General features: G+C 36.5%; 1 protein-coding gene across 3 annotated transcripts in view; it reads left to right on the top strand.

The window, feature by feature from the left end:
* The window catches only part of PDE5A (phosphodiesterase 5A), a 154017-nt gene that overhangs the window by 4622 nt on the left and 124138 nt on the right, over positions 1-25257 (top strand). For all 3 annotated transcript variants that reach the window (XM_059923519.1, XM_059923521.1, XM_059923520.1), the window contains exon 2: positions 24204-24792. In XM_059923519.1, the coding sequence (XP_059779502.1) occupies positions 24204-24792 (589 nt within the window). The remainder of the gene's footprint in view (positions 1-24203; positions 24793-25257) is intronic.

Here is a 25257-nt window from a genome sequence, read left to right as displayed (position 1 = left end):
GATCATATAGGAATATAAACTCACAATTTTCAGACACGGTTTGTTAAGCGTATTTTGTTAAGCAGTCACTAGTGTTGAAGATAATAAAATCCTGTGGGTATTGACTCAGTCTGGCTTTGATATTATTTCTAATATTTTCATTATGGTAATTCTGGTGTAATAATGTCCTTTTATCCTTGTATTGCTTATAACCAGGGTCCTTATAGCCAGCTTGAAGGTAACTTTTAGTGCCCTAAAAGTACTCATGTGGATTGAATTTGGATAGGATTGAATCTGGAAGAATCTGTAGGAGCCCCTGAAATGATGTTTCTCATTGCTCTTCTATCACTAGTGTTCTCAAGGTTTCATATTCAGTTCCATTTTTAAAGCCCCCAATACAAGATCATGATTCCTAAAACTGTGGTACAACTAATGCATTGCAATTAGTCATTCAAAATAAATCTATTTGCTTAGTATAACACTTAAATAGGCTTGTGGTACAATTCAGTAACTTTTTTTTCAGTTTGTGATCTGAAAATCTATTGGAATTGCCAATATTTTCTTAATATTGTCTTCAGTACCTAAAGATGAGCAGTTTTTAGCATTTTGATTATGTTGTGCAACAAAATTTCTTTTTTAAATAGTTCCACCTAAAAAAATGACTTGAGTCTGGTCTCTGATATCATTTCTTTTAAAATATTTGAAAGTGCTTTCAAGTTGTATGGGTAAAGTTTGTACCTTCACCCTTATCTGATTACAGAGAGTATGTCTTACTAAGTTGCTTCCCTTCCTCCAGATTTGAAAACATGAATTAACTTAAAACTGCTTGAACTTCCTGCTACATTTTAATAATGCTTGGGAAAGAGTTCTTTCATACTTGAAAAGGCTTAAAAAAAAAGTGTTTGGTATTTATTAGTTTGTCCCCCAAATATTTTTCAAACTAACAGTTTATTAAACCTGTAACTGTTGTGTTGAGTTAGATTTTTTTCTTTGTTCTCAGGGCTAATTGTAGGATAAAAATTCTTCTTAGGATAAAAACCTTTGGTAAGCACTGCAGGGCAATTAAATAAATCACTGAGTTGATTGATATTGGAGGGTTGAAAAATGACTAATTTTTGAGTTTAGAATGCAGACTAGCTACTGACTTTGCAGGACTTCCTGTGAGATTACTTTAGCTGGACAGATGTAGATTCAGTTGACCAATATTATAGCTGATTGATGTGGCCTTGGAAATATCTGTTAAATCAGGTTCTCAGTAAAAAAAAAAAAAAAAAAAAAAAAAAAGTGCCTGTGAATTACAACCTAAGAATAAAAACTGAAGAAAGTCTTTCCATGTGAGTCATTCATTTGATATTTAGCTCTGTAATCTTATTTACCGACTTGGTATTCTCATTTTATTTTGAATCATATTTTTTTTCATGGTGTGAGTGCTTTATTCATTTTCTCTAACTGGTAAGAATTTATACTTATTGCGAACTAAATATTTAAGGCAGGTAAAGAAAACAGTGTTAAGTTCATAAGAATCATTCTGATGAATATTCTAAAAAGCTTTAAAAAAGCCATATATATGGATATATATATATATATAGATATATATATATATATATATATATATATATATAGATATATATATCCATGTGCCCCGTTTGTAGTTTGTAGTGAACATGCTTTATAAAGTCTTAGGTGCCATTGTTAGCTTCTGTGTTCTTTGAGACCTTTCTCTTGATTCTGAGTTGTAAAGTAAGATTAACTTTTTGCAAATTGTCTTCTCTGAATAATTTTATTACATCTAAATTTGGGAGAGAAAAATCCCTACCTGATATCATATCCCTGGTAATAATTATTTTAAAAAAAGCATCACTTCTACTCTCTGTTGAATAAGTATAGTGAGGTCATAAGAAGAGAAAAGATCCTGATTTTTTTTTTTTCCATGTAACATCTTTATTGGAGTATAATTGCTTTACAGTGGTGTGTTAGTTTCTGCTTTATAACAAAGTGAATCAGCTATACATATACAGATCCTAATTTTTTAAGCTGATGAAATAATTAAAACACACACACAGGATCTTTGAACTTTAGAGTTGGAGGAGATCATGTAGTCCAGTGTCTTCCAAATTTAAGTAATGTTCCCCTGTTAAAGAAAGACATTCTTATTGATACCCAGTATCTTAGTTAAAAAGCTTTTGGTCACAAGTGACAAAAACTCAACTTGAACTCATACATAATTAACTCACATGATTGACGTTCCTGGAGATTGGTTTGGGTGTGAAATAATCTTGTCAACATTCTTTTTGTCTGTATGTCTGTCTAATCAATCTGTCTTCCTTCCTTCCTTCCTTCCTTCCTTCCTTCCTTCCTTCCTTCCTTCCTTCCTTCCCTCCCTCCCTCCATCCGTCCTTTTGGCCCTACGCTGCATTGGCTTTATTCTTCGGTAGGCTTTCTTCGTGAGCTGGAAAAGTTTCTTCTTGGCAAGGTTATGTGGGTCTTAAATTTCTCATGTTTGAAAAGTACCTTCTTATCCATATCAGCCCTCTCAAAATTATTTGGCCTTGCTTGCATCACTTGCCTGCTCTGGGCCAGTCATTGTGTCCAGAAGAATAAGGTTGTCTCACTACTTTGTTGGGCAGGTAACCCATAGTGTGATATGTTAGTGGGGGGGAGGGGGAGGGGAATTCCCAAAAGAAAGTGATGTGAGTGCATCCACAAGTTCCAGATATCTGCCATACCTAGTATTGACTTTCTCTCATTTTAATGTGAGTTATATGAGGAATTCTTAAGAGTAGGTATAATTTAATCGTAGCATTTATACAACTGTAATACCAAAATAAATGTATAAGTTAATTATGAATAAAATGATAAAACTCTAGCCAAATGCAAATTGACCACATTCATTAAATCATCCTTGTAGAGTGAATGTGGCCCTGATTGGGATGCAGGGGGGTCTGGTGAGGTCAGCTTGCCTTTGCTATAGTTGCCTTGTGATGATTCATTTCTCCCACTGGGTCTCTCATAACAATCATGAAACTTTTAGTCCTATAGCACAATACACCAGCTTTTGGTTTTTATTTGGCTTGAAAGCACATTTACATATTAAATCTACCTCTTTTATTTTCTCTTTATCCCAGAACCATTGGGCGGCAGTGTGATTGTAAATACAAATATAAACTTGACTGCTAAAATTGCAGGATAGTATTCGATTATAAGGTGGTCATCCCAGTAATTTAAAGTATACATCTTTTACTTTTTTTTTTGGTTTTAATTGTCATTAGTGTGAAAACGCAAAATTGAAGCATTTCCATAGAGAAACTACAGATCTTCAAAACATAATTGCTCTGGACTCTCAGGGCTTCTCATACCTCATATTCGGCCATGCCAATCTAGTCCAATCTTTCCCATCTCTAAGCTGCTAAACAAATCGGTTTACATATTTACAGCATAGATTTTGGTTATTAGGTTTTCTTTCAGATGCAAGTAAGTTTTCCTTTAAGGAACATTTTCCATACATGTGATTGTGAATGCGTGGAAAATTACAAAACATGTCTCTTCCAACTCTTGGTCAAATTTGAATGTAAAACCATGTGAAGCAGTTCTGCATTTTATTTATATTTGGTCCCAGTAAGCTTCTCAGATGTTTTCATAGCTGGAGAAAACTTGGGAACATTAAATAACTTTAGACAGCATTTGTTTCTAATCCATGCCAGAAGCAAGGGAACTACTCACTGTAACATCAGAGTAGAGATTATTGGAGGAATCACTTGGAGGTGTCCCAGATAGCCCGTTTCATTTGATACACTGTTATAGTAGGTTAATCTTTTATTCTTCTAAACTGTTGCTTTTTTTTCTTTTTTTTTTAAATTGAAGTATAGTTGATTTACAATGTTGTGTTAGTTTCAGGTTTACAGCAAAGTGATTAATCTTTTTCATATTCTTTTCCATTATAGTAAACCATTGCTTCTTAAAGGGGATGCTGTTTGGCATTTGGTAGTGATACTTTTTGTTGTTGTGAGAAACTGTTCAGCGTATTGCAGGATGTTTAACATCCCTGGGCCCCAGACACTAAATGTCAGGAGCACCTGATTATTGTGACACACACTTCCAAATGCCCCCCAAAAGCTGGCACCACTACTTGGTTGGGAGCCACTGTTCTGAACTCTTTAAAATTTACTTCAATTTATGGTGGTTAAGGGCCCCAGATAGGATAGATTTAAGCTTCAACCCCAGAACTACCTCTTTCTTAAAAGTATGACCTTTAGGTACTTTATTTCTTTGCTTTCTCTGTAAAATGGGAATAATAGCATTTACTTCTAGGGTTCTTAAGAAATTTAAAGGAACTAATACATATTTCCTTATCTTTTATAGAGTGATTTTCAGTAGGTTACTATTTATTTTACCTTGAGAATCATCAGTACCTTAATTATAATTGCAAACTTTGAGAGTCATCCCCTTATTCTGATAAGTGGGAGTTAGAACAACAGAACAGGGATTTAATAGACTTTGTGTCCTTCTCATTTTTTAGACGAATTTTTATTAATGGTTTAAACGGAACCTTTTGTGGATTGTGTAAGGTACTGGAAAGGGAATTGGAATGGGAGTCCAGACCTCCCGACTGTGTCCCAAGCTTTGTGACTGGCCCAGGTTAATAAATCTTGGCTTTAAAATGGGAGGTAGGAGGGGGTGAGAAATCAAGGCAGAGAAATTCATAAATGAGTTTAAAAATCTCTTTCAGCTCTAAGCATTCTTGATTCTCACCAGAGGAGCAGAGTATCAACTTCTTAGATTGAATAGTTTTCTTTAAGTATTTTCCAAGTATGAGTGGTGGATCTAGGTCAAATTTTACAAACAACACAGCTAGAACTGTGTAAAATAAGGATCCAAGAGCAGGAGAAATATCTAACATTATATTTTATGTGAGTTATTTTTATGTTTTTTCTACAGATAAAGCACATTTCCATATAAATTATCAACCATCCCTTTTTAGACAGGAAACTAACACACTCTTTGTAATTCTGGTTTTAGTGGTTAATTCATATGAATGATGAAAAAAGCACTGGAGAGAAAGAGAAAGGGGTGCAGTTTTTTTTTTTAATTTATTAATTTTAAATTTTTTTTTAATTTTTAAAAAAAATTTTTTATTATATTTTAATCAGTCATCAATTTTATACACATCACTGTATACATGTCAATCCCAATCGCCCAATTCAGCACACCACCATCCCCACCCCACCGCAGTTTTCCCCCATTAGTGTCCATACGTTTGTTCTCTACATCTGTGTCTGAACTTCTGCCCTGCAAACTGGTTCATCTGTACCATTTTTCTATGTTCCACATACATGCGTTAATATACGATATTTGTTTTTCTCTTTCTGACTTACTTCACCCTGTATGACAATCTCTAGATTCCCTCCATGTCTCAACAAATGACCCAATTTCTTTCCTTTTTATGGCTGAGTAATATTCCATTGTATATATGTACCACATCTTCTTTATCTATTCATCTGTCGATGGGCATTTAGGTTGCTTCCATGACCTGGCTATTGTAAATAGTGCTGCAATGAACATTGGGGTGCATGTGTCTTTATGAATTACTGTTTTCTCTGGGTATATGCCCAGTAGTGGGATTGCTGGGTCATATGGTAATTCTATTTTTAGTTTTTTAAGGAACCTCCATACTGTTCTCCATAGTGGCTGTATCAATTTACATTCCCACCAACAGTGCAAGAGGGTTCCCTTTTCTCCACACCCTCTCCAGCATTTGTTGTTTGTAGATTTTCTGCTGATGCCCATTCTAACTGGTGTGAGGTGATACCTCATTGTAGTTTTGATTTGCATTTCTCTAATAATTAGTGATGTTGAGCATCTTTTCATGTGCTTCTTGGCCATCTGTATGTCTTCTTTGGAGAAATGTCTATTTAGGTCTTCTGCCCATTTTTGGATTGGGTTGTTTGTTTCTTTAATATTGAGCTGCATGAGCTGTTTATATATTTTGGAGATTAATCCTTTGTCCGTTGATTCATTTGCAAATATTTTCTTCCATTCTGAGGGTTGTCTTTTCATCTTGTTTATGGTTTCCTTTGCTGTGCAAAAGCTTTGAAGTTTCATTAGGTCCCATTTGTTTATTTTTGTTTTTATTTCCATTACTCTGGGAGGTGGATCAAAAAAGATCTTGCTGTGACTTATGTCAAAGAGTGTTCTTCCTATGTTTTCTTCTAAGAGTTTTATAGTGTCTGGTCTTACATTTAGGTCTTGAATGCATTTTGAGTTTATTTTTGTGTATGGTGTTAGGGAGTATTCTAATTTCATTCTTTTACATGTAGCTGTCCAGTTTTCCCAGCACCACTTATTGAAGAGACTGTCTTTTCTCCATTGTATATCTTTGCCTCCTTTGTCATAGATTAGTTGACCATAGGTGCGTGGGTTTATCTCTGGGCTTTCTATCCTGTTCCATTGATCTATGTTTCTGTTTTTGTGCCAGTACTATATTGTCTTGATTACTGTAGCTTTGTAGTATAGTCTGATGTCAGGGAGTCTGATTCCTCCAGCTCCGTTTTTTTCCCTCAAGACTGCTTTGGCTATTCGGGGTCTTTTGTGTCTCCATACAAATTTTAAGATGATTTGTTCTAGTTCTGTAAAAAATGCCATTGGTAATTTGATAGGGATTGCATTGAATCTGTAGATTGCTTTGGGTAGTAGAGTCATTTTCACAATATTGATTCTTCGAATCCAAGAACATGGTATATCTCTCCATCTGTTGGTATCATCTTTAATTTCTTTCATCAGTGTCTTATAGTTTTCTGCATACAGGTCTTTTGTCTCCCTAGGTAGGTTTATTCCTAGATATTTTATTCTTTTTGTTGCAATGGTAAATGGGAGTGTTTCCATAATTTCTCTTTCAGATTTTTCATCATTAGTGTATAGGAATGCAAGAGATTTCTGTGCATTAATTTTGTATCCTGCAACTTTACCAAATTCATTGATTAGCTCCAGTAGTTTTCTGGTGGCAGTTTTAGGATTCTCTATGTATAGTATCATGTCATCTGCAAACAGTGACAGTTTTACTTCTTCTTTTCCAATTTGTATTCCTTTTATTTCTTTTTCTTCTCTGATTGCTGTGGCTAAAACTTCCAAAACTATGTTGAATAGTAGTGGTGAGAGTGGGCCTTGTCTTGTTCCTGATCTTAGAGGAAATGCTTTCATTTTTTTCACCATTGAGAATGATGTTTGCTGTGGGTTTGTCGTATATGGCCTTTATTATGTTGAGGTAGGTTCCCTCTATGCCCACTTTCTGGAGAGTTTTTATCATAAATGGGTGTTGAATTTTGTCAAAAGCTTTTTCTGCATCTACTGAGATGATCATATGGTTTTTATTCTTCAATTTGTTAATATGGTGTATCACATTGATTGATTTGCATATATTGAAGAATCCTTGCATCCCTGGGATAAATCCCACTTGATCGTTGTGTATGATCCTTTTAATGTGTTGTTGGATTCTGTTTGCTAGTATTTTGTTGAGGATTTTTGCATCTATATTCATCAGTGATATTGGTCTGTAATTTTCTTTTTTTGTAGTATCTTTGTCTGGTTTTGGTATCAGGGTGATGGTGGCCTCATAGAATGAGTTTGGGAGTGTTCCTTCCTCTGCAATTTTTTGGAAGAGTTTGAGAAGGATGGGTGTTAGCTCTTCTCTAAATGTTTGATAGAATTCACCTGTGAAGCCATCTGGTCCTGGACTTCTGTTTGTTGGAAGATTTTTAATCACAGTTTCAATTTCATTCCTTGTGATTGGTCTGTTCATATTTTCTGTTTCTTCCTGGTTCAGTCTTGGAAGGTTATACCTTTCTAAGAATTTGTCCATTTCTTCCAGGTTGTCCATTTTATTGGCACAGAGTTGCTTGTAGTTAATTAATTAATTAATTAATTTATTTATTTATTGTATTTTTAAATTAATTAATTAATTAATTTATTTTTAGCTGTGTTGGGTCTTCGTTTCTGTGCGAGGGCTTTCTCTAGTTGTGGCAAGCGGGGACCACTCTTCATCGCGGTGCGCGGACTTCTCACTCTCCCGGCCTCTCTTGTTACAGAGCACAGGCTCCAGATGCGCAGGCTCAGTAGTTGTGGCTCACGGGCCTAGTTGCTCCGTGGCATGTGGGATCTTCCCAGACCAGGGCTCGAACCTGTGTCCCCTGCATTGGCAGGCAGATTCTCAACCACTGCACCACCAGGGAAGCCTGGGGTGAAGTTTTAATAGGAGACTTAAAAAACACGATCATGCATTGTGTTTTGTGGATCATTCAGGGCCTGCAAATTTTTCCTGTTTTGTTTGAGGCACTCTGCAAATCTCCCCAAATGTTACTGTTCCAGGGTAACCTCCTTGAGACCCAGGCGTCAACCTACTTACAGAATTCCCCCAAGTAAGCCCCCTTGGGTAGGAACTAAAATGGATCAACTTTAATCCCCAGATCTCTTGTAGCAGAGTGTTGAAGCATTGTTTTATCAAGTATTAAAATCATTCTCCAGTTTAGAATTACGGTTATTATGAAATATTGCTATGGTTTTTATTTTAGATAATTAGTTGTATATCACACTTGTTGTCAAACAGTTTTATTATATCTGTGATATTTTGAAAAAATCATCCCCCAAATTCTATAACTTATTTTTAAAAATTAAGTTCTGAGTAGTAATAGAAAGTGATTTTCCTCAACTACATGTTCAGCTCTTAATCTTTATGTGTTATTCAGAAAATTTGTCATATGTAAGTGTGGTTATTGGTCTAGGGAGTCTATGTTTTTTCAATTCTAATTTGAGAAAATACCAACATTAAAACAATTTTTTTTTGCACAAGTGTTTCTATAGAGAAATTAGTGCTTTTAAACTAGGAGCTTAAAAAGAAACAATGGCTAACATCTAGTTATTCTGTAGAAACCCATGAATAAATTCTTTTTATTTTTACAAAAAAATTAATTGCTTTTGAAAATATATTGCAGTTAATGTTCGATTAACTTGGGAATTCCCTGGTGGCCCAGTGTTTAGAACTCAGTGCTTTCACTGCCAAGGACCCAGGTTCAATTACCAGTCTAGGAACTAAGATCTTGCAATCCATGTGGCACGGCCAAAAAAAAAAATGTTCAATTAACTTAAAAACAGTAACTATCACATATTAAACACTGTGTACCAGACTCTATGCTATCACTCTATAGGCATGATTTCCCTTAATTTTCTTAAGAAGCCTATGAGGGTTAATGCCGTTATCTCCATCTTATAGAGAGAGTAAATAGTGCACCTGAGGTCTTATCTTAGAAGCAGCTCTGGAGTTGAAGCCTAAGTCTTCCCACCTAGGGCCCTTACCCATCATTTTCTACTGAAGTTCAGTATCAATGTTAATGGAAGCAACGCAAAGACTCATAGATTTAATGTCATGAGGAATTTAACTCAGGAAGAGGCTAAAGTTTCTCCTAGGGCCTCTTAATGTGCAAGCACATTACTAAATGAGGTGCCTAGAGACTTTGCCCAAGTGGGTTTCATTTCCATATATTATTTTAGAGTATAAAAAGTAGGAACTCTCCAATAACATTTTAAAATAGAATGGCTGAAAGTTTAGGTACTGGACTGTTACAATTATATTTTTAGTATTAGAACACAAGTACCCTAAGTACAGTATATTTTCAAAGAATTTTTATCCTCTGATACATTATTTTAGGCAAGAGTACAAAGCACATTAAACTAGTTGCTCTACAAGTAGGTTTCATCTAATTATATTTTTAACTCATGAGAATTATTATGTTTACATCAGAATTTTTCACTGCTTCGTAAATTGTTCTTTTCCTTTTCCTTACTTTTCTAGATGCCAAGAAATATTCTATCTAGACAAGGTATTTTAATTATTTTTCCCTTTCAAGGCATCTGGAATACTGAATATATATTTTAAGGTATTTGTCTTTTTAAGATTTGTTTTGTAAATGAGTGAACAGTTCAACTTTGGTAGAAATTAAAGTTATTGCTGCATGGAGCCCCTTTGGACACAGGTGTGTGTGTGTGTGTGTGTGTGTGTGTGTGTGTGTGTTTATCTCTTTTGCTAATCATATTTGAAATGTTATGTGAGAGCTTGCATCCCATATGCAATAAGTTTTGCATATCCTATTTAATACTTCTAGATAGTAGGCATTTGGAAGAAGCTGTGACTTGTTTAGATTAGTGGAAAATTTCTAGAACACAAACTATAAACCGTAGTTTTTCTTCCTGTGATAGGTAATAATATTGAGTGAAAATGAGAAATTGCAAAAGGGGAAAAGTTTCATTCTTAACAGTATGTGTCATCATACAGTGACCTTCCATTTCTTTCAATGAATATCACTAATTAATTTGTAAAAATTTTGTAAAGTATGAGATGAAGTGTAGCTGATATACAAAAACTTAAACCTATTTAATATCCATTAAAAAGATATTATTGGTACCATTAAATTTAATCATTAACTTAATTGAATCTATCATTTTAAGAATGATACACTTTTCATCTTCTTTAATAATAGGAGCACACAGGGTGTGTGGTATGAAATATATAGCACTTTTTTTCTGCCATGTGTGTAATTTTGATGAGATAAACTCTTTGTTATAACCGTTATAAAAAATGACAACTCACCTTCCAGGCTTTCTACCCCACAGAATTCCTTCGATGTTTTTTTATCATTCACGAAAGAATTTATTCATTCCATTCCTCTGTGTATTACTAAAGACCCCAAATGTCTGACAGTGGAAATGTCAAGCTCAGCCTTTTCCTGCAGCAGCTGCTAGAACCTGGCCGCCTGGCCTTTTGCATTTAGTTTTGTAGGGTGATCCACCCACATTGAAGCACTGTCTTGAAGAATGCAGTGCTGTTAGTGCTATAAAGAAGCCTCGTGAAATCAAAATATGTTAAATGTTATTCCTCATGACACTGATTTTTATATTAAATCATCATTGCATGGACAGTTTGAGCTGCAAGAGTCTTCAGTAAAGTAGAATATTAAGACAGTAAACTTCTGATTGGATTCATTGTTTTAAAAGACTTGAGATTTAAAATCCAAGTCACATTTATGGTAAACTCATGACAAGTTTTTATCTTGGCTTTACTTCCTGGTGTCTAATTAATATCAATCTTTTGGGTTCTTTACTTGCTCAGTGTGGGAAAGGGTTCCTTAGTGAGCCCTGAGCAGCATCTGTGGTACCTACAAGTTTGAAACCACAGATGGTATTCACATTCATGTCACCTGAGAGGAATAACTCCCAACATTGATTTTGGTACCCTCCAGGGTTTCTCTAGTTATTTTAAGACATATTGTAAAAGTTTAAAAACAAAACTAAATTGAATTTACCCATTTTAAAAAGATATATAGTACAACTCATTTATGAGGTAAGAAATTTTTTGTGTAATAAAATATGGAAGGAAATAACTGACTGGAGGATAATAAAACAGATTTTGGTGAGGAGAGAAGGAATGATTTGGATGGGATGTTAAACATCAGGATCTTGTCATCGATTATAAATTCTCGGCATTAATTTTTATTGTATTTCCCTTGGCCGTGGCTTTATTTCAAGGGTCCAGGGCCTATTGTTTTTCATTAACAGCCTTGTAAAAGTTAAATCAACTCAAAGACTTCAAGAGGGCCGCTCTGCTTGTGATCGCAAGACAGTTAACAAGGACTTGCTTATACATGAAAGCAGAGTCTCTAAGTTATTAGCGCTTGGAGCAGAGGGTAAAATACCTTTGTGGAACTTGCATACATTTCATTCTTTCTGCTCAAATGGCTAGGATGTAACTTATGGAGAGTTATGATGTAACTTCTATTTAGGGGGAAAACTTAGTGGGATTCTTTAATAAATGACGATCTGCAGTATCTGCTTTGGACGAGGACTTTGAATGCTCAGGATGCACGTAGCCAGCCTATTTCCAAACGCTATTAGACCCACTCGGCCTGTGGACCCATACCACCTGGAACACGATCTCTTTCCCCCTCGCTTTCTCTGATTCTCTTGGCTGAACTTTATGAGGAAATGAACAGCCATTGCTCTTTACCCCAGCCCTATGTCTCCATTGGAATGAATACTAAGGGTCTAGGAGATAGTAACATCTTAAAAATATGGAAGAGATTTTGAAATGCTTCCACATGCATTTTCTTTTTCTTTTTTTAAAATTTTATTTATTTATCTATTTATTTATTTTTGGCTGTGTTGGGTCTTCGTTGCTGCTCGCGGGCTTTTCTCTAGTTGCGTCGAGCAGGGGCTACTCTTTGTTGCAGTGTGCGGGCTTCCCATTGCGGTGGCTTCTCTTGTTGCAGAGCACAGGCTCTAGGCACGTGGGCTTCGGTAGTTGTGGTGCACGGGCTCAGTAGTTGTGGCTTGCGGGCTCTAGAGCGCAGGCTCAGTAGTTGTGGCGCACATGCTTAGTTGCTCCGCGGCATATGGGATCTTCCTGGACCAGGGCTCGAACCCATGTCCCCTGCGTTGGCAGGTGGACTCTTAACCACTGCACCACCAGGGAAGCCCCACATGCATTTTATAACTTGTCTCAAACATCAGCCCTGTGTGGTGAGTGAAGCAGTAAGAAGTCTTTCCCCTGTTTGAAAATGGAGAAGCTGAGGGGCAAAAGGAGAAGACAGGAGTTGACCAAACTAATAATCATCACCTACTGGCCTACTGATAATGTAAGAAGTTGTGGGAGTCTTCATGACCTGTTCATACAGCTGACCATTTTTATAATGAAGGACTTGTACTCTGTAGAAAACGACCTCCAGAGAAGTTGTGATTGGTTCAGCCTCACATCTGTGTATTCTTATAGTTGGAACTAGAGTTGTTTCCTGATGGCCAGTTTGGTATTCTTGACTTTATACTCTGCTGAAGACAGTCAGCACCTTGCACTTCATGAAGAAGGTAGAACAGGCAGTATTTCCCCTATTATGTAGAGGATGAAATTGAAATTCAGAAGAAGAAAATTGTTTGCCACTGGTCACAAATCCCATTGGCAGCAAATGCTAGAATAATGATTGGAATTTTGGATTTATGGCTGAAAAACACAACTTCTCAGGGTGCTTTGTAAGTCCCAAGAATTTTTAGCAATTAGTCAACCTCCCTTTTATAAGTAGATTGCAGTTTGTTTTTTTCTCTATTAAATATATGGTATGGTTTGGACAATAAAATGAAAAGGCTTGATTTAAGGAAGAATTTTATGCCACAAATTATTAATCCAAGAGCTTTCAAAAGGTTCAGTTATCATACACAGGATCACAATGTGGTACACAGGATCCTTTGTGCTCTTTCGATGATAAAATTAGTATTAGTGGTTTGATAGCCTGGAGCTCATTAGTATGCTCCATAGAGCCTACCTTTTCTTTGTTGTCTATCTGCCAATAATTTCAGTTGGGAAAAACAGAACATCGAACGACTAGTGTGGCCAGCTAAAATACAGGACACCCCGTAAAATTTGAATTTTAGATTCTACTTATATTAAAAAATTATTCATTGTTTATCTGAAACTCAGTTTTAACTGGGTATCCAGTATTTTTATTTGCTAAATCTAGCAGCCCTGAGAATTACTCTTCTCTTGAACACATTTATTATACATTCTTTTCAGTGCATCATTTTAGGTTTATAAACCATGACCTGTTTTCAGAGAAACATAGGCATGGGATTCAGTTAGATTTTTTTCAGGACACAATCCTTAAGAACATTTGTTCTCTGAGTCCCTTGGGGCAGTGTTTTTACCTCAGTGGTGTAGTGTGCCGTCCTTTTACGATCTGGATGGAAAGAATTAAGTTAGAGAATGTGTATTATAAGTGATTTTATTCTCTCTGTGCCTTGTGTGTTTAAATTTGATTTTTGACTCTTTCAGATGCAGCTAGACATTATGAAGTGTCTTCATGACAAACATTGATGTTCTGGGAACTTCTATAGTCTTACAGGCTGTAAGACTTGGAATAGGAGACCTAGATTTGATTCCTGATTTTGCTGCCAGCTAGCAGAATGTGTTTGGTTCAGCCATTTAATTTAGCTGCATAATTGAGAAAGTAGGATTGTTAGTGCCTGCCTCACCAGGTTTAAATAAAATGGTGCTTTTTTTCCTTCCAGTATCACTAATGTAAATACTTTTCAAAATATCATAGACTCAAGGAAGAGAAAGAAGGGAAAATAGAGATCCTGTCTCAGGCCATAGAAGTGATTTGCTCCAGTCAGAGCTACCAGCCAAGTTTCTTGAATCTCATCTGGCATATTTACCCTTGTATTTGACATGTTCATCTTTCCATCTTTCTTCATTCACATGCAGTTACGTATAACTTCATATGACAGCAAATTCAGTACGTGTATAAATTAACTTCTGGACACAATATAAGCTTCAGTTTAGGGAGGAGAGGTCTGGGCTTGCTCACTCCTGTATCCCTGGTGCCCAGCCTAGTTAGCGCCTGACACTCTCAAGGACCTTCATGAGAATAATCCATTCTAGAGAAAAAAGAAACTTAAAAGTGAATCCAGTTAAAACCGAAAAATATCAGTGAAAAGGTTTTGATTGGAACTTTATCTTGAAAAATGGAACCACAGGTTATGAAAGTAAATTTACCTTATTTTGTACTTAGTAAAATTTAGATTATAATGAAAACTCCAAGCTGATTTGTAAAATACACAATTTTCTGGCAAGACTATGCCATAAACCAATATCTTTACTTCTTATTTGACGTTTGCAGCAGGATCCTAAAGAGAGTCTTTTTCCCCAAATATAGGTTTGAAAAATTAATATTTGAAGATGTCATCAGTTTTTCCAGCAGCCCTTCTTAATCTAGAATGCAGTTATTTGAATAGAATTCTCTTTTCAGGTATTTGTTATGTCATGATCCTTGCTGTTTTTTTATTTTTTGATTGTTAGCTGTTTTTTTATTGAGCTTAACCCTTATTTATCAGTGGCTTTATGTAATATTAGAATAGTTCTCCAACATCACTTTGGTTTACTTCTAGAAATTCTGTATCTTACATAAGAGTTTAAATTTCAGTCTGCAGGTGATTTGTATTTGCAGAGATTGAAGTATTAAAAAACAATCAACAGGAGATGATAGATATTAGTCTTAGGAAGGACGGCCCACTTCATACAGCCACATAGTTCATGCACTGCAAAACGTCAAGGGAAGCCTGAAGGGAGAGAGGTGTGAGAGATGATTTAATTTTATTTACGGTTGGTTTATAAGTGATTGTTTTCATGTTATGATAACATATGTTTTCCATACACAGGGATATATCTACAGGGACTCAGATAATCAATAAGGTGGTCATGAGAAAACCCTTTCCCCCATGACTGGTGATTAATAAAAATTGTTGATTGAATCACTGAATATACCAGGTCTACTGTTCCTGTGTCATTTAATACTGAGTTCATCTCTCCAAGAGAATATCTAGAAATGAAACACTTGTGAGACTATTAAATATAATAATACAAAACACCTAACAAAGAATTTTTGGACACTGGCTCTGTTTAAGACATATATTAGGCCCTACAGGATATATGAGGGTAAATTAGCCATGGTCAGTTATGAGGCTTACATCCAAGGGGTGATGAACAGTGTTGATTTTCTGTAACAAATATATCAGCATTCACATTTTCAAAAGACTGTTGTCCCTTTTAATGCAGGTAATTTAGGAGTCTTCATTTATTTATTCATTCACTTCACTCAAATATTTATCAAGGACTTAGTATGTGACAGGCGTTTCCTAAGTACAGGAATGCAGTCGTGAAGAAGACAGACAAGTATGAATTTATATCTCATCGGAGGAGGCAATAAGCCAACAGATTAATAAACCAGAAGAATAGATGATAGTAAGAATTCAGATAGCGTGGGGGGAGAACGTAATGTGTCGGCCCCACCTGAGGTGCAGTGATCAGGGAAGACCTGTCTGCACAGGAGATGAGGAAGCTGTGATCAGCCAGGTGCAGGTGAGGAGAGCTTTCCAGACTGGGAGCAGTCTGACGTGCTTAAGGAGCGTCAGGGGGGCATGGGTGAGAGGGACTATGGTAAGGGATTGAAAGAGTTTGAGTTTTATTCTCAATTCAGTGAGAAGCCAAGTAGGGTAGTTAAGATGTTAAGGTTTACTTTGTTCGAAGATTACTCTGGCTACTGTGTGGAGAATGGATTGAAGGGAGGCTAGTATAATATCAGAGAGACCAGTTAAGGGGCTGTGGCCACAGTCCGAGGTGAGAGATGGTGGGGTTTGGACCAGGGAAGTGGTACAGGAGATAGAAATGAGCAGATTGGACTATAGGGTTTTAGAAGTCAAGGTGACGGGACTTGGCTGCTGGATTAGAAGAGAGAGTTGAAGGAAACAGAAATCCAGAGTAATTCCTACATGTTTGGTTGAGTAACTAGGGAGATGATGGTGCTACTTACTAATATGAAGAAACCTGGCAGGGAGTGAGGCTGGAGCAAGATGAAGGGTGGGGCATTAGGAATTCTGATTTCACCATGTTAAGGTGTCTGTTTAGACGTTCACATGGAGCTGTCAAGTAGGTGGTTGGATTAAAAAGTTGATCACCATTTTCCAATGAGAAGGTAAGAAATAAGATGAGGCTGTGTTTCAGGCTTGTAACTGAAATAGTTAAAATGCCTCTTTTTATATTGATTTGAGAATTTAAGTTGCATGTACATATTTTTAAATCACATGATATGTTAATTTAAATGTATCGCTTTTTTCCTGTCTTACATTTTACAAGACAGTTTATTCAAATGCTTCCTGTACATTTTTCACATGCATGTCTGACATCAGTGTCTTTGGCACTACTACTGTGATTTTGGAGGTTATGTAAGCATTTCCCAAGGTATGTTCCCCTCATTTCTATCGAACTTTTTGAGATACAGCATTATTTTAATATCAATGTATGTTCTCATCACTGGAAATTTTGTCTCAAGCCATGGCATGCATTTATAAAACATTAGGCAATTATATTTTAAAAGACTCTGTGCTAGAGGTATACACCGGAGATCTGTACAATATACTTACTGCATTGCTTTTTTAAAAACTTTTGTTTATTATTATTATTATTATTTTGGCCGTGGTGCATGGCATGCAGGATCTTAGTTCCCTGACCAGGGATCAAACCCGTGCCCCCGGCAGTGGGGACGCAGAGTCTTGACCACTGGACCACCAGGGAAGTCCCTACATAGGTTTTTAAAGAGAGCTTTAAAATTTATAACTATATCTAACACTTGGAATTATGAGGTAATCCTGATAATATCTGTGTTATCTTTTTTTGACCCATTTCATTCTAGACCGGTGCCATTTCAGGGTAATATATATTTACCAAACAATAGAGTGTTGTTCAAACTAAAATAATTAAGGGAACATTCTATAAGTGAAAGACTTAGTAGAGACTCTGAAAAAAGGCTAACTCTTCTTTCCCCCTTCTGGATCTTCTTTTTTCACTTAATAAATTGTGGTGATTATTCATATCAGTATCCATGACCATTTTTAAATCTTTGTCTAGTGTTACATTTATAAATGTGCCATGATGTGTCTTCCAGGCTTCTGTTTGTGGTATTAGGTTTCTTCTTATCTTTGCTGTAACAAACAGTACCACAGTAAATAAATACCCTGGTACTTCCTTTGCCACATGTGTAAAATCTGTGCAACAAAGGATAAATGCATTTTAAAACTTGTTAGATATTCCCTACTTGCCCTCTGAAGAGGTGTTATCAATTTCTACTGCATCCAAAAGGATGAGAGAGTGTCTGTATCCCTACACTCTCCAAAATAGTACACTGTCAGACTTTTTTATCCTGGCCCTTTGGTGAAAATAATCAGTAAGTCATTGTAGAGTGGAGATTGCATTGCTCTTACAGGCCAGTTCTTTTAAATATCCTCAATGGTAGCAAGTTTTTGTCTTTTGAAAGTAAATTTGAGTTTTGGAAAAAGTCAAGTCTAATGCATAAGATATATATGAAGTTAGCCATTACTCTAGGTTTTTTGCGGTTTTATTTGCTTGTTTTGAGAGGAAGGCTCAGTGAAAAAGAAGATCTAACTTTCAGATAAAACTAATATTCTTATATGACTTATGAAATTTTTTAGAAGTTAGTTTCAAAAGAAGAGTTCCAAAAATGTCTAAAGTAATGGCACCATCAATTGGCATAAGATTACAGCTGCCCAAGAGGAATTATTTGAATTGAACAACAATCATTTGGATATATATGATCCGGTATATTTGTTTAAAAAAATCACCCACTGTGAAGGCTTTATCTCAGACAGGTTTCTTCATGGGATGGCACATTAACAACATAAATAATTTAAGTTTTCTCGGACTGAATTTTTTATACTAGTTATGCTTACTTTTTTGTTTTCCTCCTTTATATAAGGAATAGATAATCTAGAAGAAGAGATCATTTTTACCATTATCTGAACAAACATTATCAGGATGATATTAATGGAAATCTACAATCTTTTTACTACATACCAGATCAAATCGTTTATATTTTTCATTTCCCTTTCTAAATCTAATGTATATATAGCAATATAGATAACAATTATCTAAAATTAAGCATATTAGCTAGCCAAATTCAGATAAATTTTTAAAAATATTTAACGTCAGAACAAGTTGTGTGTTTTAAATAGCAAATTAATTTCCGTATCTATGTTTTCCTAAGACTATTGTTAAATTTAGTGTCTTTTACTTTAATACAAATTGATTTTGAGAGGAGCAGACTTGACACTTGATGTATGGTAAATCAGACATCTGAAAATACATGTGTATAGGAGTCAGGCTTTATCAAAGTGTTCATTGAAGCACCTGTCCTCTACAGATTTTCAGAATAAAACTGTCTTAAATAAACCATCTTGTTTTTATTTTCTGTGACAGATTGAACCATTACTGCCTCAGTTTACCATGAGAGGATTTTTAGATGCTTTCAAGGGTAGCAATATTTAAGGAGGGGTGTTCTTAAGTTTTTGGTTTTTTTTTAAGATTTATTGATTGATTGATTGATTGATTGCTATGTTGGGTCTTCGTTTCTGTGCTAGGGCTTTCTCTAGTTGCGGCAAGCGGGGGCCACTCTTCATCGCGGTGCGCGGGCCTCTCACTATCGTGGCCTCTCGTTGCAGAGCACAGGCTCCAGACGCGCAGGCTCAGTAATTATGGCTCACGGGCCTAGTTGCTCTGCGGCATGTGGGATCTTCCCAGACCAGGGCTCGAACCCATGTCCCTGCATTGGCAGGCAGATTCTCAACCACTGCGCCACCAGGGAAGCCCCTTTCTTAAAATACGATATTTGTTTTTCTCTTTCTGACTTACTTCACTCTGTATGACAGTCTCTAGATCCATCCACGTCTCAACAAATGACTCAATTTCGTTCCTTTTTATGGCTGAGTAATATTCCATTGTATATATGTACCACAACTTCTTTATCCATTCGTCTGTTGATGGGCATTTAGGTTGCTTCCATGACCTGGCTATTGTAAATAGTGCTGCAATGAACATTCGGGTGCATGTGTCTTTTTGAATTACGGTTTTCTCTGGGTATATGCCCAGTAGTGGGATTGCTGGGTCATATGGTAATTCTATTTTTAGTTTTTTAAGGAACCTCCATATTGTTCTCCATAGTGGCTGTATCAATTTACATTCCCACCAGCAGTGCAGGAGGGTTCCCTTTTCTCCACACCCTCTCCAGCATGTGTTGTTTGTAGATTTTCTGATGATGCCCATTCTAACAGGAGTGAGGTGATACCTCATTGCAGTTTTGATTTGCATTTCTCTAATAATTAGTGATGTTGAGCATCTTTTCATGTGCTTCGTGGCCCTCTGTATGTCTTCTTTGGAGAAATGTCTATTTAGGTCTTCTGCCCATTTATGGATTGGGGTGTTTGTTTCTTTAATATTGAGCTGAATGAGCTGTTTATATATTTTGGAGATTAATCCTTTGTCCGTTGATTCATTTGCAAATATTTTCTCCCATTCTGAGGGTTGTCTTTTCGTCTTGTTTATGGTTTCCTTTGCTGTGCAAAAGCTTTGAAGTTTCATTAGGTCCCACTTGTTTATTTTTGTTTTTATTTCCATTACTCTAGGAGGTGGATCAAAAAAGATCTTGCTGTGATTTATGTCAAAGAGTGTTCTTCCTATGTTTTCCTCTAAGAGTTTTATAGTGTCCAGTCTTATATTTAGGTCTCTAATCCATTTTGAGTTTATTTTTGTGTATGGTGTTAGGGAGTATTCTAATTTCATTCTTTTACATGTAGCTGTCCAGTTTTCCCAGCACCACTTATTGAAGAGACTGTCTTTTCTCCATTGTATATCTTTGCCTCCTTTGTCATAGATTAGTTGACCATAGGTGCGTGGGTTAATCTCTGGGCTTTCTATCCTGTTCCATTGATCTATGTTTCTGTTTTTGTGCCAGTACCATATTGTCTTGATTACTGTAGCTTTGTAGTATAGTCTGAAGTCAGGGAGTCTGATTCCTCCAGCTCCATTTTTTTGCCTCAAGACTGCTTTGGCTATTCGGGGTCTTTTCTGTTTCCATGCAAATTGTGAAATTTTTTGTTCTAGTTCTGTGAAAAATGCCAGTGGTAGTTTGATAGGGATTGCATTGAATCTGTAGATTGCTTTGGGTAGTAGAGTCATTTTCACAATGTTGATTCTTCCAATCCAAGAACATGGTATATCTCTCCATCTGTTGGTATCATCTTTAATTTCTTTCATCAGTGTCTTATAGTTTTCTGCATACAGGTCTTTTGTCTCCCTAGGTAGGTTTATTCCTAGGTATTTTATTCTTTTCGTTGCAATGGTAAATGGGAGTGTTTCCTTAATTTCTCTTTCAGATTTTTCATCATTAGTGTATAGGAATGCAAGAGATTTCTGTGCATTAATTTTGTATCCTGCAACTTTACCATATTCATTAATTAGCACTGGCAGTTTTCTGGTGGCAGTTTTAGGATTCTCTATGTATAGTATCATGTCATCCGCAAACAGTGACAGTTTTACTTCTTCTTTTCCAATTTGTATTCCTTTTATTTCTTTTTCTTCTCTGATTGCCGTGGCTAGGACTTCCAGAACTATGTTGAATAATAGTGGTGAGATTGGACATCCTTGTCTCGTTCCTGATCTTAGAGGAAATGCTTTCAGTTTTTCACCATTGAGAATGATGTTTGCTGTGGGTTTGTCATATATGGCCTTTATTATGTTGAGGTAGGCTCCCTCTATGCCCACTTTCTGGAGAGATTTTATCAGAAATGGGTGTTGAATTTTGTCAAAAGCTTTTTCTGCATCTATTGAGATGATCATATGGTTTTTATTCTTCAATTTGTTAATATGGTGTATCACATTGAGTGATTTGCGTATATTGAAGAATCCTTGCATCCCTGGGATAAATCCCACTTGATCGTGGTGTATGATCCTTTTAATGTGTTGTTGGATTCTGTTTGCTAGTATTTTGTTGAGGATTTTTGCATCTATATTCATCAGTGATATTGGTCTGTAATTTTCTTTTTTTGTAGTGTCTTTGTCTGGTTTTGGTATCAGGGTGATGGTGGCCTCATAGAATGAGTTTGGGAGTGTTCCTTCCTCTGCAATTTTTTGGAAGAGTTTGAGAAGGATGGGTGTTAGCTCTTCTCTAAATGTTTGATAGAATTCACCTGTGAAGCCATCTGGTCCTGGACTTTTGTTTGTTGGAAGATTTTTAATCACAGTTTCAATTTCATTCCTTGTGATTGGTCTGTTCATATTTTCTGTTTCTTCCTGGTTCAGTCTTGGAAGGTTATACCTTTCTAAGAATTTGTCCATTTCTTCCAGGTTGTCCATTTTATTGGCATAAAGTTGCTTGTAGTAGTCTCTTAGGATGCTTTGTATTTCTGCGGTGTCTGTTGTAACTTCTCCTTTTTCATTTCTGATTTTATTGATTTGAGTCCTCTCCCTCTTTTTCTTGATGAGTCTGGCTAATGGCTTATCAATTTTGTTTATCTTCTCAAAGAACCAACTTTTAGTTTTATTGATCTTTGCTATTGTTTTCTTTGTTTCTATTTCATTTATTTCTGCTCTGATCTTTATGATTTCTTTCCTTCTGCTAACTTTGGGTTTTGTTTGTTCTTCTTTCTCTAGTTTCTTTAGATGTAAGGTTAGATTGTTTATTTGAGATTTTTCTTGTTTCTTTAGGTAGGCTTGTATAGCTATAAACTTCCCTCTTAGAACTGCTTTTGCTGCATCCCATAGGTTTTGGATCGTTGTGTTTTCATTGTCATTTGTCTCTAGGTATTTTTTTATTTCCTCTTTGATTTCTTCAGTGATCTCTTGGTTATTTAGTAACGTATTGTTTAGCCTCCATGTGTTTGTCTTTTTTACGTTTTTTTCCCTGTAATTCATTTCTAATCTCATAGCGTTGTGGTCAGAAAAGATGCTTGATATGATTTCAATTTTCTTATATTTACTGAGGCTTGATTTGTGACCCAAGATGTGATCTATCCTGGAGAATGTTCCGTGTGCACTTGAGAAGAACATGTAATCTGCTGTTTTTGGATGGAATGTCCTATATATATCAATTAAATCTATCTGGTCTATTGTGTCATTTAAAGCTTCTGTTTCCTTATTTATTTTCATTTTGGATGATCTGTCCATTGGTGTAAGTGAGGTGTTAAAGTCCCCCACTATTACTGTGTTACTGTCGATTTCCTCTTTTATAGCTGTTAGCAGTTGCCTTATGTATTGAGGTGCTCCTATGTTGGGTGCATATATATTTATAATTGTTATATCTTCTTCTTGGATTGATCCGTAGATCATTATGTAGTGTCCTTCCTCGTCTGTTGTAACATTCTTTATTTTAAAGTCTATTTTATCTGATATGAGTATAGCTACTCCAGCTTTCTTTTGATTTCCATTTGCATGGAATATCTTTTTCCATCCCCTCACTTTCAGTCTGTATGTGTCCCTAGGTCTAAAGTGGGTCTCTTGTAGACAGCATATATATGGGTCTTGTTTTTGTATCCATTCAGCCAGTCTATGTCTTTTGTTTGGGGCATTTAATCCATTCACGTTTAAGGTAATTATCGATATGTATGTTCCTATGACCATTTTCTTAATTGTTTTGGGTTTGTTTTTGTAGGTCCTTTTCTTCTCTTGTGTTTCCCACTTAGAGAAGTTCCTTTAGCATTTGTTGTAGAGCTGGTTTGGTGGTGCTGAATTCTCTTAGCTTTTGCTTGTCTGTAAAGCTTTTGATTTCTCCATCAAATCTAAATGAGATCCTTGCTGGGTAGAGTAATCTTGGTTGTAGATTCTTCCCTTTCATCACTTTAAGTATATCATGCCACTCCCTTCTGGCTTGCAGAGTTTCTGCTGAGAAATCAGCTGTTAACCTTATGGGAGTTCCCTTGTATGTTATTTGTCGTTTTTCCCTTGCTGCTTTCAATAATTTTTCTTTGTCTTTAATTTTTGCCACTTTGATTACTATGTGTCTTGGCGTGTTTCTCCTTGGGTTTATTCTGTATGGGACTCTCTGCGCTTCCTGGACTTGGGTGGCTATTTCCTTTCCCATGTTAGGGAAGTTTTCGACTATAATCTCTTCAAATACTTTCTCTGGTCCTTTCTCTCTCTCTTTTCCTTCTGGGACCCCTATAATGCGAATGTTGTTGCGTTTAATGTTGTCCCAGAGGTCTCTTAGGCTGTCTTCATTTCTTTTCATTCTTTTTTCTTTGGTCTGTTCTGCAGCAGTGAATTCCACCATTCTGTCTTCCAGGTCACTTATCCGTTCTTCTGCCTCAGTTATTCTGCTATTGATTCCTTCTAGTGTAGTTTTCATTTCAGTTATTGTATTGGTCATCTCTGTTTGTTTGTTCTTTAATTCTTCTAGGTCTTTGTTAATCATTTCTTGCATCTTCTCAATCTTTGCCTCCATTCTTATTCCGAGGTCCTGGATCATCTTCACTATCATTATTCTGAATTCTTTTTCTGGAAGGTTGCCTATCTCCACTTCATTTAGTTGTTTTTCTGGGGGTTTTTCTTGTTCCTTCATCTGGTACATAGCCCTCTGCCTTTTCATCTTGTCTATCTTTCTGTAACTGTGGTTTTTGGTCCACAGGCTGCAGGATTGTAGTTTTTCTTGCTTCTGCTGTCTGCCCTCTGGTGGTTGAGGCTATCTAAGAGACTTGATGGGAGGCTCTGGTGGTGGGTAGAGCTGACTGTTGCTGTGGCGGTCAGAGCTCAATTCCCCCTTTCTTAAGTATTTACTGTGTCCACATGTTCTTTTCTGCAGAGAAATGGTCAATGCATGGTTTGCTGAGAGAGTTCACACCATCCCTGTGTGCAAGGAAGGCATCAGAGGCCACGTGGAATCTTGCTCTTGCCCCTCGCAACAGAGCCCCCGTGCAGAGAGCAGTGTCCCTGGAACACCAACCAGGAAAATCTCTGCCTCCGAATTTGATCGACCTCTTAGACCCATCGTTGTCAAGGATTCTGAGGGAACTGTGAGCTTCCTCTCTGACTCAGAAAAGAAGGAGCAGATGCCTCTAACCCCCCCACGGTTTGATAATGACAAAGGGGACCAGTGCTCGAGACTCTTGGAATTAGTGAAAGATATTTCTAGCCACTTGGATGTCACAGCCTTATGTCACAAAATTTTCTTGCATATCCATGGCCTCATCTCCGCTGACCGCTATTCCCTGTTCCTCGTCTGTGAGGACAGCGCCAACGACAAGTTTCTTATTAGCCGCCTCTTTGACGTTGCAGAAGGTTCAACACTGGAAGAAGCTTCAAATAACTGTATCCGCTTAGAGTGGAATAAAGGCATCGTGGGACACGTGGCAGCTCTTGGTGAGCCCTTGAACATCAAAGATGCATATGAGGTAAATAAAACTGTTGGAACAGAGGTGGGGTGGGGGGTGGAACATGGGTGGGGCATTGGACAACTACTGTGAATCGTGGGGATATTTGACACTGAGATGTAATAATGTGTGTACTTATTTAAAATGGGAATATATGGCAAGAACTTTCCCATCTTTTAAATGTCAGAGTTTCTTTGCTAATGTCTGGGTCAAGGATAGAGGCCCGAGAGAAGTCTTGTCCTGTTTTTCTCCTTAATGATAATTTAACATAGGTCATCTCATAGTTGTATTCTTTCATCTTTTTACCTGATCACTATACATATCCCCTATCTATGTTATCTCCACGTGAACTTCTGGGGATTTACTAAGATTCTAAAATGATAGGTCCAAAAACCATCAGAAAACCAAACCCATAGTCTTTTTAAATTCATTCATTCAGTTAATCATATTCATTCATTTGAACTCCCATTGACAGCAAAGTCTGAT

The sequence above is a fragment of the Balaenoptera ricei genome, chromosome 5 (assembly GCF_028023285.1).
Source record: "Balaenoptera ricei isolate mBalRic1 chromosome 5, mBalRic1.hap2, whole genome shotgun sequence".
NCBI classification, from domain to species: domain Eukaryota; kingdom Metazoa; phylum Chordata; class Mammalia; order Artiodactyla; family Balaenopteridae; genus Balaenoptera; species Balaenoptera ricei.
The sequence above is the reverse complement of the archived record's forward strand: the minus strand, read 5'-3'. Positions and strand labels throughout refer to the sequence as shown.